The 16238-nt window shown below is 37.2% G+C and overlaps 1 protein-coding gene and 3 long non-coding RNA genes across 4 annotated transcripts in view; 2 read left to right on the plus strand and 2 right to left on the minus strand.

Moving 5' to 3' along the window:
* LOC129922523 (uncharacterized) overlaps positions 1 to 1851 on the plus strand; it is a 3221-nt gene extending 1370 nt beyond the window's left edge. The window contains exon 2 of the long non-coding RNA XR_008774535.1: positions 737 to 1851. This is a non-coding gene — a long non-coding RNA (uncharacterized LOC129922523). The remainder of the gene's footprint in view (positions 1 to 736) is intronic.
* Positions 1 to 7261, plus strand: part of LOC129922525 (uncharacterized) — a 26046-nt gene extending 18785 nt beyond the window's left edge. The window contains exon 4 of the long non-coding RNA XR_008774537.1: positions 7205 to 7261. This is a non-coding gene — a long non-coding RNA (uncharacterized LOC129922525). The remainder of the gene's footprint in view (positions 1 to 7204) is intronic.
* Positions 1095 to 3392, minus strand: LOC129922524 (uncharacterized). Its single transcript, XR_008774536.1, has 3 exons — positions 3305 to 3392; positions 1950 to 2017; positions 1095 to 1602 (listed from the first exon to the last, which is right to left on the minus strand). It is a non-coding gene; the product is annotated as an uncharacterized LOC129922524 (long non-coding RNA).
* On the minus strand, positions 6995 to 14105 carry LOC129922521 (uncharacterized). Its single transcript, XM_056009068.1, has 3 exons — positions 13932 to 14105; positions 9886 to 10319; positions 6995 to 7543 (listed from the first exon to the last, which is right to left on the minus strand). The coding sequence occupies exons 2-3, from the start codon at positions 10294 to 10296 to the stop codon at positions 7193 to 7195; spliced, it is 762 nt and encodes a 253-aa protein (XP_055865043.1). The 5' UTR covers positions 10297 to 10319; positions 13932 to 14105; the 3' UTR covers positions 6995 to 7192.
* Positions 14106 to 16238: the final 2133 nt, after the last annotated feature.

A 16238-nucleotide genomic window follows, 5' to 3' on the forward strand; every position in this document is an offset into this window, starting at 1 on the left:
ATGTGGCCAGCACAATGACCAACCGCCTTTACTTTCCCCAACTAATGTCAGGTACCCATTAGAGCTGAGTGGACTCAGACTCAAATTAAAAATTCCAGTCTTCACCAGGATTTGAACCTGGGACCTCCGGTTCGGAAGCCAAGCGCTTTACCGCTAAGCCACCAGGCTTCCTTCCAGTAAGTAGGGCAGCTTAAAATTTAATACTTTTATCTTAGTGCAAAAAGAATAAAAGCAGTCTTCAAATTCTCCCTTTAAATTTGAAAAGATATGTTCATATTTTAATGTATGCAATAAAAAATTAAGTTTCAAACACTCAGTACAATATTTAATGACTCTCTTTATTTGGGTTACCTCATCATGCTTGTGCAGAAAATTTCCTGAATTTTTTTAAAAATCTGTCCCCTTCACTTTCAAGTGCATTTAATGATTCATTAAATTTTCATAATATTACTGAATATAATGTCAAAGATTAAATATTGTTATTATTATTCTATTCCTTTTTTTTTGTAATATTTTTGTTTCATAATATGTTCCCATAGCATTTTTTATGTAAAACCTCTAATATACTTTACTATACTCCTAATATACGTTTAAAGAACTGTTTTGTTAGATGTTTTCAGAATTGATTTTATCCGTAAAGGACTTGAACATATGGAAGTTTGGTACTATATAAAACTTAGATTGAATTGGTGACTTGTTATGAATTTAATGTATGTTGTTTCTATTCCATCAACAGTACTAGAATTTGTCCAGTGCCTGTGATCCTCTGAGTTGAAGGAGAATGTGCTCCATAATACCTACTAGGAGCTTGCTGATAGCTGGAAGTTCATGAATACTATGTTGTCCTTGATTTTATGATTCTGAAAACTACCATTTCTGAAGACTTGAGCATTATTTCTATAATTTAAAAAAATCTTTTCAGGAAATATTGTGTTTATAATATTAAGAAAGTGAAGATAATATTGTTCTTACTAATATTATTGACTTATTAAAATAGAAAGCACATCATTACTTCAATATTCACTTGTCAGTAAATGTTAGCATTATTCAATTTCCTGTAAAAAGTCTATAATAATAAGTTAATGTCGATGTAGTATTGTTCAGACACTTACAAGTTTAATCCTCTATACTTCACAAAAAAAAAGTGTTTGAATGGTTTTCATTTGTTTGTACATCAAATATGTATTAATATAATTATCATTTTTAGATGAAACATTAAATACTGAAGATGACCATTTCAAATTCTGATGTAGGCCTATTCTCATTTCATAAAACAAACAGAATATTATCTGAAATTTCATCCTTTCATGGTAACTGTAACTGGCTTCATAAAAAAATGGATTGATGACTTGGTTGACTATACATTTTTGTATAAATAATGCATCAATGAATGTAGCTTATACTGTTCTTTTCCTCATCTTGAAATGTGCTGACTGATAATTTGCTGTTGCATTTTGTTTTCATAAGTCAATGACGCATGATACTCTAAATGACAAATATCTTCTACTCATTACAATAGCACATTTCCATGCTGTTTGTCTAAGTGGAAGCAGATAAAATTTGTTCCTCTATTTGCTGTAAAATCTCAAAATTCATGAGCAGCTGAAAAAAAAAAGAAAAGAAATTCAAACTAGTTTAGACATGTTATAAATATATGTTACAAATATATATATATATTTGCTAATAAAAAATGTAAGACTACTTTATGTTACAACAATGGACAGCATCTTTAAAGCTGATTTCAATGCAATCACAAGAAATAATTTTTTCTCTACAATTAGGCCTGCTTTAATTATTTTTTTTTAATGTAAATAAATTTTATGCATAGGATTAAATATAACATGTACTTAAGGAGATTTTGTACCTATTATTTCACAATTACAAGTAATTAAAAGTGATACATGTATTGATAACACAATGTTATTGCAGAAAGTAAAAAAAAATCTCACTTTTAGTAGATCCCTTTCAATTTGAAAGTTAGTGACAATCAAATCAGGTTTGTGGAAGTAGTATGCTCCTTTAATAAAAAAACAAAACAAACGAAAAATGCATTATAAAAAGTTTTCACTTTAAATAAAATTTCTCTTGGGTGACTTCAGTAGAAAGTAATAGAAATATGAACTTCATTTAGCAATATGCTCACACTAAGCAGAAGTGGTTTTTACTAGTGAAAATTGTCTGTCCAAATAAGCTATTGAAACTACTGTCAGCTTCACATGATAGGAACTGTAAAGTTTGACAATTCTTCCTCTAAGACTTTTAGGTACCGGTATTATCTATCAAGAGCAGGGTAAAACAAGGATGGGTTTTGGCCATCAACACTATTCGGAATTGTTTCGTCAGTACTCTCATAGTGCCTTGGAAGATGGAGTATATATCCACAGTAGATCGGATGGAAGGCTTCTTAAACTGGCTTGACCAAAACGAGGAGACGACATATCCTGATTAGGGAACTGATGTTTGACGACGATGCTGCTCTCACTACCTTTCGCAGTAATTATTACAAAGGCTAGTCAATACTTCGACAGCTGCAGGTCAATAGTTCAGTCTTACAATAACTCTCACCAAGACAGAAAAAAGGGCATAAAAAGTCAACATCATCAATCTCCATTTGAGTGAGGGCTTGAGAGGCTCAAATCTTCTCTTGCAAAAGCCCTGGACAGAAACCCTGCTGTATTGCGTAGTGCATATATGTCACCATACAGATCGAGAATTTTTGGTTTCTCTGACCTGTTGAGACGGAGATCAGCAAGTCTGGGGCAGTCAAACAGAATATGAGGCACGGGGGCACCGGGATTCGAAATTTGGCCATAGCCGTGAGTGGCGTGAGAAACATGAGGCAACAGGACAGTGGCCTGTCCTGCACTGTGATATAATAACTTGCCATAAAACATCACAGAATGTACTTTTTCTATTTTATCATCGACACCATCTAAATGCCAAACATACTTTTCTTACATTTTTCAACTCGGAGAAAATTTTACATCTAGATTTATTACCTTTACTTTAGGCCTACACATAATATATGACTTTTTTAAAACTTATAAACGAAAGGTCATTTTAGCCTATTATAGTAAGAGCATATATAGATCTAAATGCACCGGGTTATCCTTCTGAACAAGTCTTACTATTTGGTTTATATATGTAGGCTATGCTCTCACAAGAACTTCAATTCAATCAATGTCGTAAACAAGAAAATACACGAAATACAGGCTTGGCTAATTAGTCTATATTGGCTAAGAAAATCAGCTATAAAGCTTTACAGTTATAGATCTAAGTCAGAAATTGATTTGTGCACACTTACCTCTGTAACTTCTTCTTTAACAATTCAGTTTTCATTCATGATTTGCTGTAAAAGTGGTGATAAAAATCTTCGGGAATGGTTTCTTTATATAGTAAAAAAAAATCTACCGGAAGTCAATTTACCACGCAACCAAGGACGCCTCCGTGAACGGGACTTGTTTATTGAAGAATATAGGCCTAGTGCATAGAGTTGGCAGTCCATGTAATATATAGTCTATGCTTTGAACTAACAACATTTGTCACATATGTCACTTGTCACTTGTGTCACAATTCTATTAATAATTGATAGGAATGCAGTAGACCTAGAAACATTAAGCATTTTTTGGAAAAGTTTTTTTTTTAGTTTTTATGGATTATGGTAGAGAGATCTATGGAGGAGAACTCTAAATAGCTAGTTTTTCTGGTGTGCAGAAAACAGAATGCCTGATAAGCTATGTATTTTAAAAGATAAATGACAATTATTGTGCCATGTATTCACAGCAGAATCAAAGTTTTAAAAGCTCGACGTCGTAGGGCAATAGCAAAAAGTATCAATATTTTGTATTACAGTTCAAGTGTGCAAATCCGTTAATGTGCAGATTATCTAGGAAGTGTGCAGATAAATTTGGGAAATCCGATCATGTGAGTTTATATAAGCTTTGTAATGTAATTCTTAATAAAAACAAAGCTGATATTGAGTGAAGGGGCATAACAGCCATATATCTCAATATTACAATTCTTAGAACTCTATATATAAGTATAACAACATTAATTTGTTACAACTAGTTAATTAACTACTGGGATAATTTTTTAATTGATTTATGTTGTCATCGACAATAAAATTTTCAACTTGATCCGAGAATGAAGAGTGGGAGAAAAAATGTTTTAAGTTTCAAAATAGGCAGACGGACAGACAGACAGACGTATGGAGTTGATATTAGCTTTGTAAAAAAAAAAAAATAATAATAAAAATAAGTAAAAATTTACTCTCTTCTCTAGAAGACTTACCATGGAAATTATAAGTAACAAAGAAATGGACATAAATGTAATTATTATTTGTAAAAAAAAAAGTTTGTTAAAAATCAATTCATTTTCAATGAAGCTGAAGGTGACCCATGATTTGGTATTGTTCACTACTTGCAAGGCTTCCTTATTGCTAGGAGTCTATCCAGCGACATTGCACAGTCCTTAATTCAGACTCTAGACCTCGTCTAGTATTTGACATTTGGATTGATATTTGAAAAAAAAAATAATTCTTCGTGTACGTCAGTTTATTTATTTCCCTCATTACTGAATACAAAGAACCATTGGAGCTGAGTGCGGGGATTCCCAATGAAAACATGTGACCTGAAGTGTGCCAAAAAAAAAATCTTTTCATCGTTGAAAACACTTAAGTCAAATTTCAAAACACTAAATAAGACAAATTTTAACGGTCAAACCAGAGTTTTTTTTATGATTTTTCTCCCCCCCCCCCCCTAAAAAAAAAGAAGCTTTAAAATTTTTAATTGAAATCATCAGAGACTTTTTCTTTTTGCACCCTTTAAGATATTTAAATAAATTTAAATAAATTTAATATCAGAGCCTTGGATAACATGTTCAAATATCTAAATATTTGGGAAGCGTGGTTGAGAGGCTAAGTGCGCTTGAAATTGTCTTGGCTACCTAGAAGGGGGCTCGAGGTTCGACACCTGACTCGGGCTGAGTTGCGTTTACTGAGCGCCTAAAGGCAGCACAGAAAACCAATTCCTAGATACCCCCTTCCCCTCACTAGTCCACAAATGAGATTGGACCAAAGCGCTCTGATCATGCTATAAGCATGAAAGTAGCGCTATATAAAAGCTATAATATATAAATAACTACAAATTTTAAAAAATGCATGACATTAAATGCAAAAAAAAAAAAAATCAACTATTTAAAAATTATTACAAAGAGTTTATGTTTTGACACAAACTCATAGGCGGCACCCTAAATCTGATCTCAAAAATAAAAATTTATAAAGAACAAATCATTTGCAAGAATACGTTTACCTCCTTCCATGGCTGCCTGGTCGTGCGGTTTGCGCGCTGGACTGTCGTTCGGACTAATCGATGGTCCCTGGTTCAAACCCTGCCCGCTCCCATCTCCCGTCGTTCTGCGAGAGGTGTGGACGAGGAAGTAAATTATTTTCAACTCTAAAGGAACATCCCAAACATGTCAAACAGTTTGACAAACAAAACATATTAGCCGACGTGATTGTTTGGCTGGCTGGCGTTGTTATAGGAATATATAATACAATATTAACATTCAAAGCATTCAATGAACTGATCGTTATCAAGATGTAGTTCAGTGTGATCGTTATCAAGATGAGGTTCAGTGTGATCATTATCAAGCTGAGGTTCAGTGTGATCATTATCAAGATGAGGTTCAGTGTGACCGCTATTAAGATGTGGTTCAGTGTGATCATTATCAAGATGTGGTTCAGCGTGATAATTTTCATGATATCGTTCAGTTTGATCGTTATCAAGATGGGGTCAGTGTGAGCCTGACTTGATTAAATGATTATCTAATTTATGTTTGATAGGCGCGGTCGTTTAGTGGTAAAGCGCTTTGCTTCCGAACGGGGGTCCCGGGCTCAAAACCTGGTGAAGACAAGCATTTTAAATTTAGGGATCTTTTAGCGTGTCTGAGTCCACCTAAGCTCTAATGGTTACCTAAGATTAGTTGGAAAAAAGTAAAGGCGGTTGGTCATTGTTCTGGACACATGAGACCTTCGTAAACCATAAGTCACAGAAACGGATGACCTTTACATTATCTGCCCAATAGAGCGCAAGGTCTTAAAGGGGAACTTTATTTAATTGATGGTTGACCTTCAAACAAAAGGGTTGTTGAATGGCCAGTTTTTGATTCATGACTTTGGTCAAGTGTATGAAAGGCTATATGGCTATGTTTGTACACAATACACTTGTTATCGTAAAAATAATTAAACTACCATATTGTTTTTTTTTTAATGTGATAAATATGTACACACCAGCAGTACACATCGGCTACGCCCGACCGTTTGTTCCAGGCCTTTATTTGTTTTTATGGCCTGAGCATCCCCCCCTTATATTTTTTTATTTTAAATTTTCAACAAACGGGCCACATTTGGACGATTCCCCATAACATAATTTTTAGCCTGTAAATTAGTGTATCTTTTACAGTTTCACGGCCCGCTCTCTTTTTCCTTCTCTCTTTCTCTCTCTTTTTCTAGAACCCAAATTTTTGTTAATTTCGTCGTTTCGTCAACACAGACGTTTGACTTGATTTAGAGAGACCCGCTTTATAACGTCCCTCCAAACACACATAGTTAAATTAATAAAGTTTCCCCTTTCAGACCTTGTGGTCTAACGGGCAGATGATGTAAAGGTCATCTGATTCTGTGACCTACGGTTTACGAGGATGTCATGTGGCCAGAACAACAACCAACCGCCTTTACTTTTCCCCAACTTATGTCAAGTACCCATTAGAGCTGGGTGAACTCAGAGGCGCCCAAAGAACCCGAAATTAAAAGTCCCAGTCTTCACCAGGATTCGAACCCGGAACCCCGTTTCAGAAGCCAAGCGCTTTACCGCTCGGCCACACATAAGCAAATATGTTTTTGGTTCGTGAATTCTAGTATCCCTTTTACTTATCTGCCTCAACCCCCCCCCCCCCACAGCCCTTAACCACTTCCCACTCACAACACAAAACGTTAGTCCTATAGATTCTTTCTTGAAGGGAAAGGGGGTAGGGCGGGGTACAAAAAATGTTTCATGGCTTTTTTATCTCCCCTTCTTTAGTTGTTAAGAGACAAACCATCACTCTGCACGTTATATAAAGGATGGAGGTATTTAATGTCTTTTCAAAAAAGTAATGTGTGTTTTTTTTTCTTGTTATTTCAACATCAACTTTTTTAAATTGCCAGTTCTTCTACAAACATTTCCCCATAAAGGCCGATGAAATGACCAGTTTCCATCAGCGCTCTTCCTTGGCTATCATACGTGTTCATAAACTGTCTATTGAAATAAATTGTTGCATAGCTGGACTTGAACAACATGTGAAGCTCGAAGGATTTGCCTATGACGTATGGGAAATCTTGCAGACGATTTTCATATCCCCAACCACCGTTCTGCATTGTATTGAGTGCATGATATGTGTACACACCATCGTTCCTGCGTCTAAAATGAAACAGTCTGTTGTCAGTATTTTGATACAAGTTCATCCACCAATTTCCTGATCCAATCAGAACAGCACGGAGATATAACTGAGAACAAATAAAACAAAGTGTACTATTAGAGCGATGGAAAAGAAAAACAAAAGGATAAAGATGAATAGGACTTCAAGCCTTACCCACCGGCTACAACCTCGTTGATTTGTTCCCAGGCTTTATTATGTTGGTTTTTTTTTTGTGTGTTTTAAATTCTAATAAACGGTCGGCATTTCAACAATCCCCACTGCATACTTTTTATCACTTCAATTATTGTATCTGTTACATTCAATTGGTACGGCCCACTCTCTATTTCCTTTTTTCTATCTCTATCTCTTTCTCTTTACATCTCTCTTTCTCTCTTTCTTGCGCATCAAAATTTTATCTGTCATAAATTTTCCCCTTAAACTGGAGCCTCTTAATAACAGCATTAGTTAGTTTTACATTTTTTTTCTCGCCATCTTCAACCATCAGGCAAACAATAGATGGTATTACACATCGCACATGTTTCTTTAGACCAGGGGCGGAATGGCTATATGGGCATTTGGGGAAATACCCGGTAGGCCGATACCCAAAATAGACCGCTAAGGCCACCGAAATGGCCTCATGGATGTCACTATGACACGTATTAAATCACTAAAGGTTTTATAAAATTTTCTTATAAAAGTGATCTTTCAAGCGTCGAGTTGAAAAAATATTTTACAGTGTAATACTAATTTAATAAAACACTTTTTTTTTCTGAAATAATGTAAAGAATGGGAAAGCCTACATGGATAGATGGAAGCTCGATGTCTAAGTGGTAAAGCGCTTGAGTTTAGACCCATAAATCTCAGCTCTAATGAGTATCTGACATTGGCTGGGAAAAGTAAAGTTGGTTGGTCGTTGCTAGCCACATGACACCCTCTTAATCCATCATTGGTCCCATAGATCGCAATTTATTTGCTTCAAAAAAGAAGATGATTAAGTCCTACGCGTCATGCATCTAGTCATGCATCTAGTCATGCATCTAGTCATGCATCTGGTCATGCATCTAGTCATGCATCTAGTCATGCATCTGGTCATGCATGTTAACCAATGACTTAATTTAAACCCGTAGACAGTACTACTTGTAGGCTTCATCCTTTTAAAAATTAAAAAGCAACCGAACGTCTCTTATTATCTTATAAATGCCCTGCGCCTATTTTCACACCGAGCCCGCCCCTCCTTTAGAACATAAGTTTCAAACCTAGAGGGAAATAAACATTAAACGAAAGCCTTCATCGAATGCCCCTTTCCCGATCTCCAGAAATGTATTTTGGTAAATATTACTTTGGTGCAATTCAGTGTAATCGTGTATTTGATTTTCAAGGCTAAAAACTTACAGTTACAGGCTTTGAATTATGTACAAAATATAAAAATAGATGTTTGATAGTTATCTGTCATAAGTGTTTATCCTTTACATTCTTTCAAAGTTATAACTAAAAATAATTAACAGGTTTCATAAAAAATATTTTAAAGGGTCATAAAATATGCCATCTAGTGAGTTCAAATGTACATTGTTTTAATGCTCTGAAAAATAGGACAAAGAAAATGGAAATGAAACCAAGATAAATTTTAAAATACTCTTATAACCTCGCCATGCACACCACCATGCACACCGCCATGCACACCACCATGCACACCACCATGCACACCTCCATCCAAGATGGTGCAGAGGGTGCGCACTATTAGACACTAGGCTAGGAAGGATGTTGACGTTAGAGAAAAGAGAACGAGATGAAGATGCTGTGCTCAAGGCGGATGTCCTGTCTGCATGTAAATAAACATCTATATTTCGTTGAGTTGCCTCCCTTCAGTTATTACAATACTTAAAAAAAAGTTTATTTTAAGTGTAATTGTCTCAATTAGTAATTAGTTGGGATCAGTCATATGCCTATGATGGGCTACGACTGTGACATAATAAATCCGTGCTATTAGAAATATTTTTACCAATTGTTTTTGTTTAGCTTTTAGCTTTCTGAATGCGCAATGATCTTATCACTTGTCTGAATCAGTTGGGAAAGGGGGAGGGAAGAAAGGGGGAATATTTTACATGATCGTTTTGTTCACTCAGTGCTCAGGAGTCTCAAGGGGACTAATTCAATTTATACCGCTACATCTGTCAAGTTTGATTACTTTCCCTTGTTCAAGATACCAAACAAAATAAATAATTACCAATAGTTAAGTAACTAATTGGTTAGTTTTTAATTGATTGATTCTTATGTTGCCAGGTAAAAGGAAAAATTGTTCACAATTTCAGCTTAATCCGAGATCGGGTGTGGTAGAAATAACGTGTACAAACGTTTTACGATACAGAAAGGCAGATAGACAGATTGAGTTGATATAAGCTTTGTTTAAAAAATGTGTATAAATGTGCATACCATTTCTCCTGGTACCATGTTTCCAGGAAAGCCAATCTGTACGTCCATATCATTGCTGTTTGGTAACGTCCTGTTGACGTCCTGTAAATTTCTCACCAAGTACGTGCCTGACCCAGGTATGAACGTAAGACCAGTCACTGTGTAGCCATCGGCGCAGATCTCGCAGTACGCCGTCTCCGGGATATAAACAAATGAAGGACATTTCTGAGTGTTCAGGCACTTCATCGCGCAGGCCAGATGTATGATGCCCGTGTAGATCTCAGTGAGACAACCTGCCATCTGGAGGTCTTGGTGGAAAGTAAACCTAAACAATGGAGTGGTACTTTCTACTTGATACATCTGAGGGCAGATGAAAACTGACAAATGAGCAATAACTCCTCTTTGAACCAAATCTTTTAACCTCCACGCCATTGTACAGGTTTATAATTACACCACTGTGAAATAACAAGAAGATAATGTGTATAAAATATGTTTAAAATTGTAAAATATATTCAATATCACTTTTATGAACTCACTCTGTCTGTGTGTCTGTCTGTCTATCTGGCCAAAGGTTATACACGTTATTTCTCCCATACCCAGTATCGGATGGAGCTGAAATTTCGAACAATTATTTCTTTAGTCTGACAACACTAGAATCAATTTAAAAAAAAAACAACTTCCAGCCTTACCAGATGGTCAGTTATTGTCCGCCCCTGCCGGAATCCGCACTGGTAGTTGGAGATTCTTTTATTTCTCTCAAGGTACCAGACCAACCTATTATTTATCATCCATTCAATAGTTTTGCAGATGCAGATTGTTAGTGCTATTGGGCGGTAGTTAACTGGGTCAGAGCCGTCTCTTCTCGGTATCGGTATAACTTTGGCTTTTCTCAAGCTGTTTGGGAAAGTGCCTGTTTGCCCTATATAGTTATAGATTTTTAGCACGGTTGCCAATGAGGGTTTGGGAAGATGCTTGAGGAACTGATAATGGATTTCATCTTCTCCTGGCGCTGTGCCATGTGATTTGTCCAGCGAGTCCCTCAGTTCTTCAAGCGAGAACTGTTTGTTATAATCTTCATTGTTCTCTGATCTGAAATCAATAATGTGTCTTTCCTCCCTTATTTTGACTTTTTGGAATTCGGGCGTAAAATGTGCAGTAGATGATTTATCTGCTATTGAGGATGCAAGGCAGTCAGCTATATCTTTGGGGGACGTGACAGTTCGTCCTTGGTTTTTCAAATGCCCTATTGCATTTGATTCTTTCCCTTTGATCCGCCTTACTGCCTTCCAAACCGCTCTAGCAGAAGATTTGGCATCCAGACTGCTAACAATTTTTTTCCAGGAATTCCTTTTGGCTGACCGTATGGTATGTCTAGACTTCGCTCTAGATATCCTTGCTGGCAAAGGTATCAGCTGGATTCTGTTCATTAAGGATATTTTCTGTGATATCCTCGGAACATCTTTTTTGGAATTGTTCCATTTCGGCTTTATTCAGCTTCCACCGCTGAGGTCGTCCCAATGAGGGGAGATTGTTAGCAATGGTGGTTAGGAAGGGATCAATTCCTCGTAGATCATTGCTAACTGACCATTTAAAATCGTTCAGAAGTCCGGGAACACATACGGTGACGTCAATGCACGTGAGAGATCCAGTTCCTGGGTGCAAGTAGGTCACGGTTGCATCATTAAGTATGCATAAATTATATTGTAGGAAGATATCCTCCAGCATTATGACCTCTTGTGTCAGAGTTGTTGGATCTTCACATAGTGTTATGGGCATTGAAATCCCCAAGAATTATATAGGGCCGAGGGAGTTGTTTCAATAGATCCTCCATGTCTGTTGGGTTTAATGGAGCGCCAGGAGGTAGATCCAGGCTGCAGCAAGTGATAACCTTGTGTAGGGTTATCCTAGCTGCTACGACCTGTAGTGTGACCTGTATCTCTACCCTCTGAAGGCTGTCCTTCGCAAAGATACAGGCTCCACCTGATGCTCTATCCACATCCTCAACAGTCCTGCTGTAAGTGCTGTAGCTTCGGAAACTGATGTTATCTTTCAGTAATGTTTCCTGTAAGCAGACAGCTACTGGAGTCTCCGAGTTCATCAGTAGCTACATTTCCTCATAATCTGCCTTGAGGCCTCTACAGTTCCACTGCACAATCCTGGAAGTCCTTCTCTCTGGAGAGGGGAGATTCCTCCGGTTAGAGCAGAGACTATTTCCTCCTCCCTCACGGGCATCGTCTTTGATTTGATTTCTCAACCTCTAACTCAGTAGAGATTGGAATGTCAGACAAAATGTCTCCGGGCTCTCCCGGAGTGTTAGTTTTGACATGCTGCTCAGTCTCAACGGAGCACGGAGAATCTGTTTTTTAGCATGACAACATGGCTTTCTTTTCTCTTCAGAGGTGTGTTCTTTGGCGGTGTTTTCTTCTGAGTTGGAGGAGGAGGAGGTGGTGGGGTCAATGTGTCCGTCTGTGTGGCTATGGATCTTCCTATCTTAACCACAGCCGAATTGGCTCTTGGGTACGGCCAATACAGCCGACTTCGCCTTGCTGAATGTGCATTTATTTCTTGCCTTGTACTCCCGCACGGCAACCTTCACTCAGGGCAGTCCTTGGAGTAGGCTGAGAGGCCAGCGTGACTGTTTGGGCATTTGAACTGGGCTGTGCAGCCCTTGTCCTCATGACCCTCTCCAGCACATCTGGCACACACAGTGTTCCTCTTGCAGACTGCCGCGCCGTGTCCATAACCCTGGCACTTGAAGCACCTCATGGGGTTAGGTATGTAGCGCCTCACTGGAACTCGTAGGTATCCTGACTTCAAATACTCTGGCGGTGTCCTAGTTCCGAATGTGAGGATAATAGTGGCGGTTTTGACCTCCTCACCATTCCTGCGCCTGGTGACTTGAGTGACTCCTTCAATTCCCTCCACTATTTCCTTCTCGGAATATTCCAGCAGGTCCCTAGAGCTGATTACACCTCTGCTGGTGTTCAAACTCTTGTGTGGCATGACTTCCACATAGAGATCACAGATTCTTCTTCATCGTAGAAGCCTTATCTTACTCTCAACTTCTTAGAGAAGTTCCGATGACTTGTGCAACTTTGATACACTCTTGGGCTTTTCCACTAATGACTTAAGTCCCTTGTAGATGAGATAAGGGCTCATCTTCTTTAACAGACTTTTCCCCTCCTCTGTGCACCTGACCACCAGAAATGATGGCCAGGTAGTACAACTTCTTGTGGTCTCTTCCTTTGTTGCTTATATTCTACGTCTCTTGCCCAGACACAAATCCGAGGAAAGTAGTTTTTTAGGTGTTTTTTTCTGTCCATGGCCATTTGTGATAATTCGGCACCTGTGCTCCCCACCCGCCATCGAGTCCAACAAGGGGACGAGTCATTCGGATGTCCAAAATGAGCCCGCCAGGGCTACACTGGTGCTATACTCAGTCAGCTGCTGCATCGGACTGTGTCCGATACAGCTGCTCCATGATTGACCCTTCAGCCACTGCAATACTGCATAGGTCTATGACCTATGCTGGTAGCTAAGCGTGACCCAGCCTGTTGACCCCGAGCGGGCCATCTGGGCCTCAGGTTTAGTGCCAAAGTATTGTATTGAGGTAGATTATCCTCGTATAGATACCTACTCAAATACCAGGATCTCTTTATTCCCCCTTACACGTCGCAGTCCACGACAAAAGGACTGGTCTAAGACATAGGGAGAATTTAAAGATAAGGAGACAGAGTGATAGGTAATGAAGGCAGACTAAGAAAGAGGAGGCAGTCACAATGATAGAAAAGTAGGGCACTTTTGAGCTCCAAAAGTGCTAAGGAAAGAGGAGCGCAGTTTAACGTCATGTCTCGGGATATATATATTATATTATCATATGTAATACGATTATGATTAACTATTATAATATTCTTATTGTTAACTTTAATAATGCGTAAGTTACATTATAAGCTAATATATATATATATAGTTTTCTTTTAATAGTAAATAGGCCTACTAAGAAAAGTTTGAGTTTACAGTCTAGCCAAAGTTAATTATAAATCATAATTTGAACATATTTGACTTACAGTTCTCACTGTCAACTCTCACAGGTCGGAGTCATAAAAAACCAACATATTTCTATCTAAAAGATGGCAGTAAATAAAACCAAATTTATAAATTTACAAATAGTAATCCTTTCTTGTTCTGCTTGGCTTATTTCAGAAGAAAGGATAGTATGCTCTACATATTCAGACTAACATCAGTCTAAATCAATACTTAACCAGTCTAGATATCAGAGTCAATGGGTCTAAGTTTTTTAAAACCAGGCTTAGGTTGACGCTGTTTGCTACTGTCTATACAAAAATAGAATTACCCAAGTTTTTGCTACAAGCAGAAAAACATATTTTATATTTGAAAACATTAGATTCCCTGGTGGATTCCTCAAAATCGTTTAATAGGACAGTTAAATATTAAAGAGAGTTGAAGTTAAAATATATTTAGCCCAACGTCGAATTTAGCTGCTAAAATTATCAACATTTGACTTGATGTTAAAAAGATTTATTATCGCCATTCTTCTATCTGGAAAGCTTAAAAAACAAATGCTTGATGTATATCAGTGTTCATAGAGATAAATATCTACAGAAGATACATTTCTAAAGAAGATATTTGATTATAAACTTTGCGGTGCTCTAAGGTGCTAAGGTAGTTGTGCTGCGTGTGGTCTGTGTGATATCTGTGATGCTTGGATCTCTAAACAAATGTATTTTAATGTATCTAGTTGTAACGATAGCATAAGAAAAATATAAAATCAGAAAGATGTATACTGGTAAAGATTTTGACATTTTCCGGCAAGCACACAAAAAAAGACAAAGTGAAGAAGGCTGATATTGATACAAGATTGCCAACAAAATAATAAAAATTGCATTGTGCTTCATGCAAACTAGCCTCTACACATTTGATGTTGCAATGCAAAAAAAAAAAAGACCAAAATACTCATGTGTTCTATGCACCGGATGCATCAATAGATAGTACCTTGTAGATAACGGAGGCGCGGTGGCTGAACTGCTGAGCTGAGCTAAGCGTTAAAGCACTTGGCCTCCGAACCGGGATCGCGGGTTTGAATCCTGGTGGGCTAGGATTTTTATTTCGGAATCTTTGGGCACCCCCGAGTCCACCCAGCTCTAATGGGTAATTGACATTAGTTGGGGAAAGGTAAAGGTGGTTGGTCTTGTACTGGCCACCCTCGCCATAGAAACAGATAACCTTTACATCATCTGCCTTATAGATCGCAAGGTCTGAAAGGGGTACTTTTACTTTACTACTTCATTCCCTTTGCTTGATCAGAATTGAGTACATTAACCCTTATTTCATATTTATTATATCTGTTCAAAGTCTCAAGTAAGAAATAACTGATGTCAGGGCTGGACAATGAACAAGACACTATGTCAGACATGAACTGTATCACAATACAATAATGTCATGAGATCCGGCTCAGTAACATCGCACAGGCATGGAACTAAATCTATTGTTTTATTGACCATGTATTATTTAACTTGCTCACACTAATCCAATTACGATTTAGAAATACACTTTATCAATCGATCATTGAAGACCATGGGAAAGCTAAAGGAGATCTTTTTCCCTCTAGTTAGTTTTAAAAATTATTGATAGATCTAAGTCTCGTGAATAATCGAATAGATCTAAGAAATGTACAGATATCAGACATAGATCTAAGTCTCGTGAATAATCGAATAGATCTAAGAAATGTACAGATATCAGACATAGATCTAAGTCTCGTTAATAATCGAATAGATCTAAGAAATGTACAGATATCAGACATAGATCTAAGTCTCGTGAATAATCGAATAGATCTAAGAAATGTACAGGTATCAGACATAGATTTGTCTCGTGAATAATCGAAAAGATCTAAGAAATGTACAGATATCAGACATAGATCTAAGTCTCGTGAATAATCGAATAGATCTAAGAAATGTACAGGTATCACGGTATCAGACATAGATCTGTCTCGTGAATAATCGAATAGATCTAAGAAATGTAGAGAATTCAAATACTTCTTCCGCGTTGCAAATTAAAGCCCTACAATCATCCAAGAAGCAGAAGTTTAATATATTTGTATTCGGAAATGTAAACAGGAAATGAAGTTTTAAATTCTTGTATTTTTTAATTTCTGTAACATTATAATATCTCGTCTGAATTGTTATCGTAAAGTGTTTAACATTGTAACATATCTTGAATATCTTTGAGTCAGAAAGGGGAAATTTACTTTACTATATTGTTATTTTAGAAAACTTCCAATAACGCTTAATCTCCAAGTAGACTCCAAGCCTAGGCTCCATATTTTTGTTGCTTTTCCATTTCATTTTTAAAAATTA

Source organism: Biomphalaria glabrata, chromosome 13 (assembly GCF_947242115.1).
Source record: "Biomphalaria glabrata chromosome 13, xgBioGlab47.1, whole genome shotgun sequence".
Classification (NCBI taxonomy): Eukaryota; Metazoa; Mollusca; class Gastropoda; family Planorbidae; genus Biomphalaria; species Biomphalaria glabrata.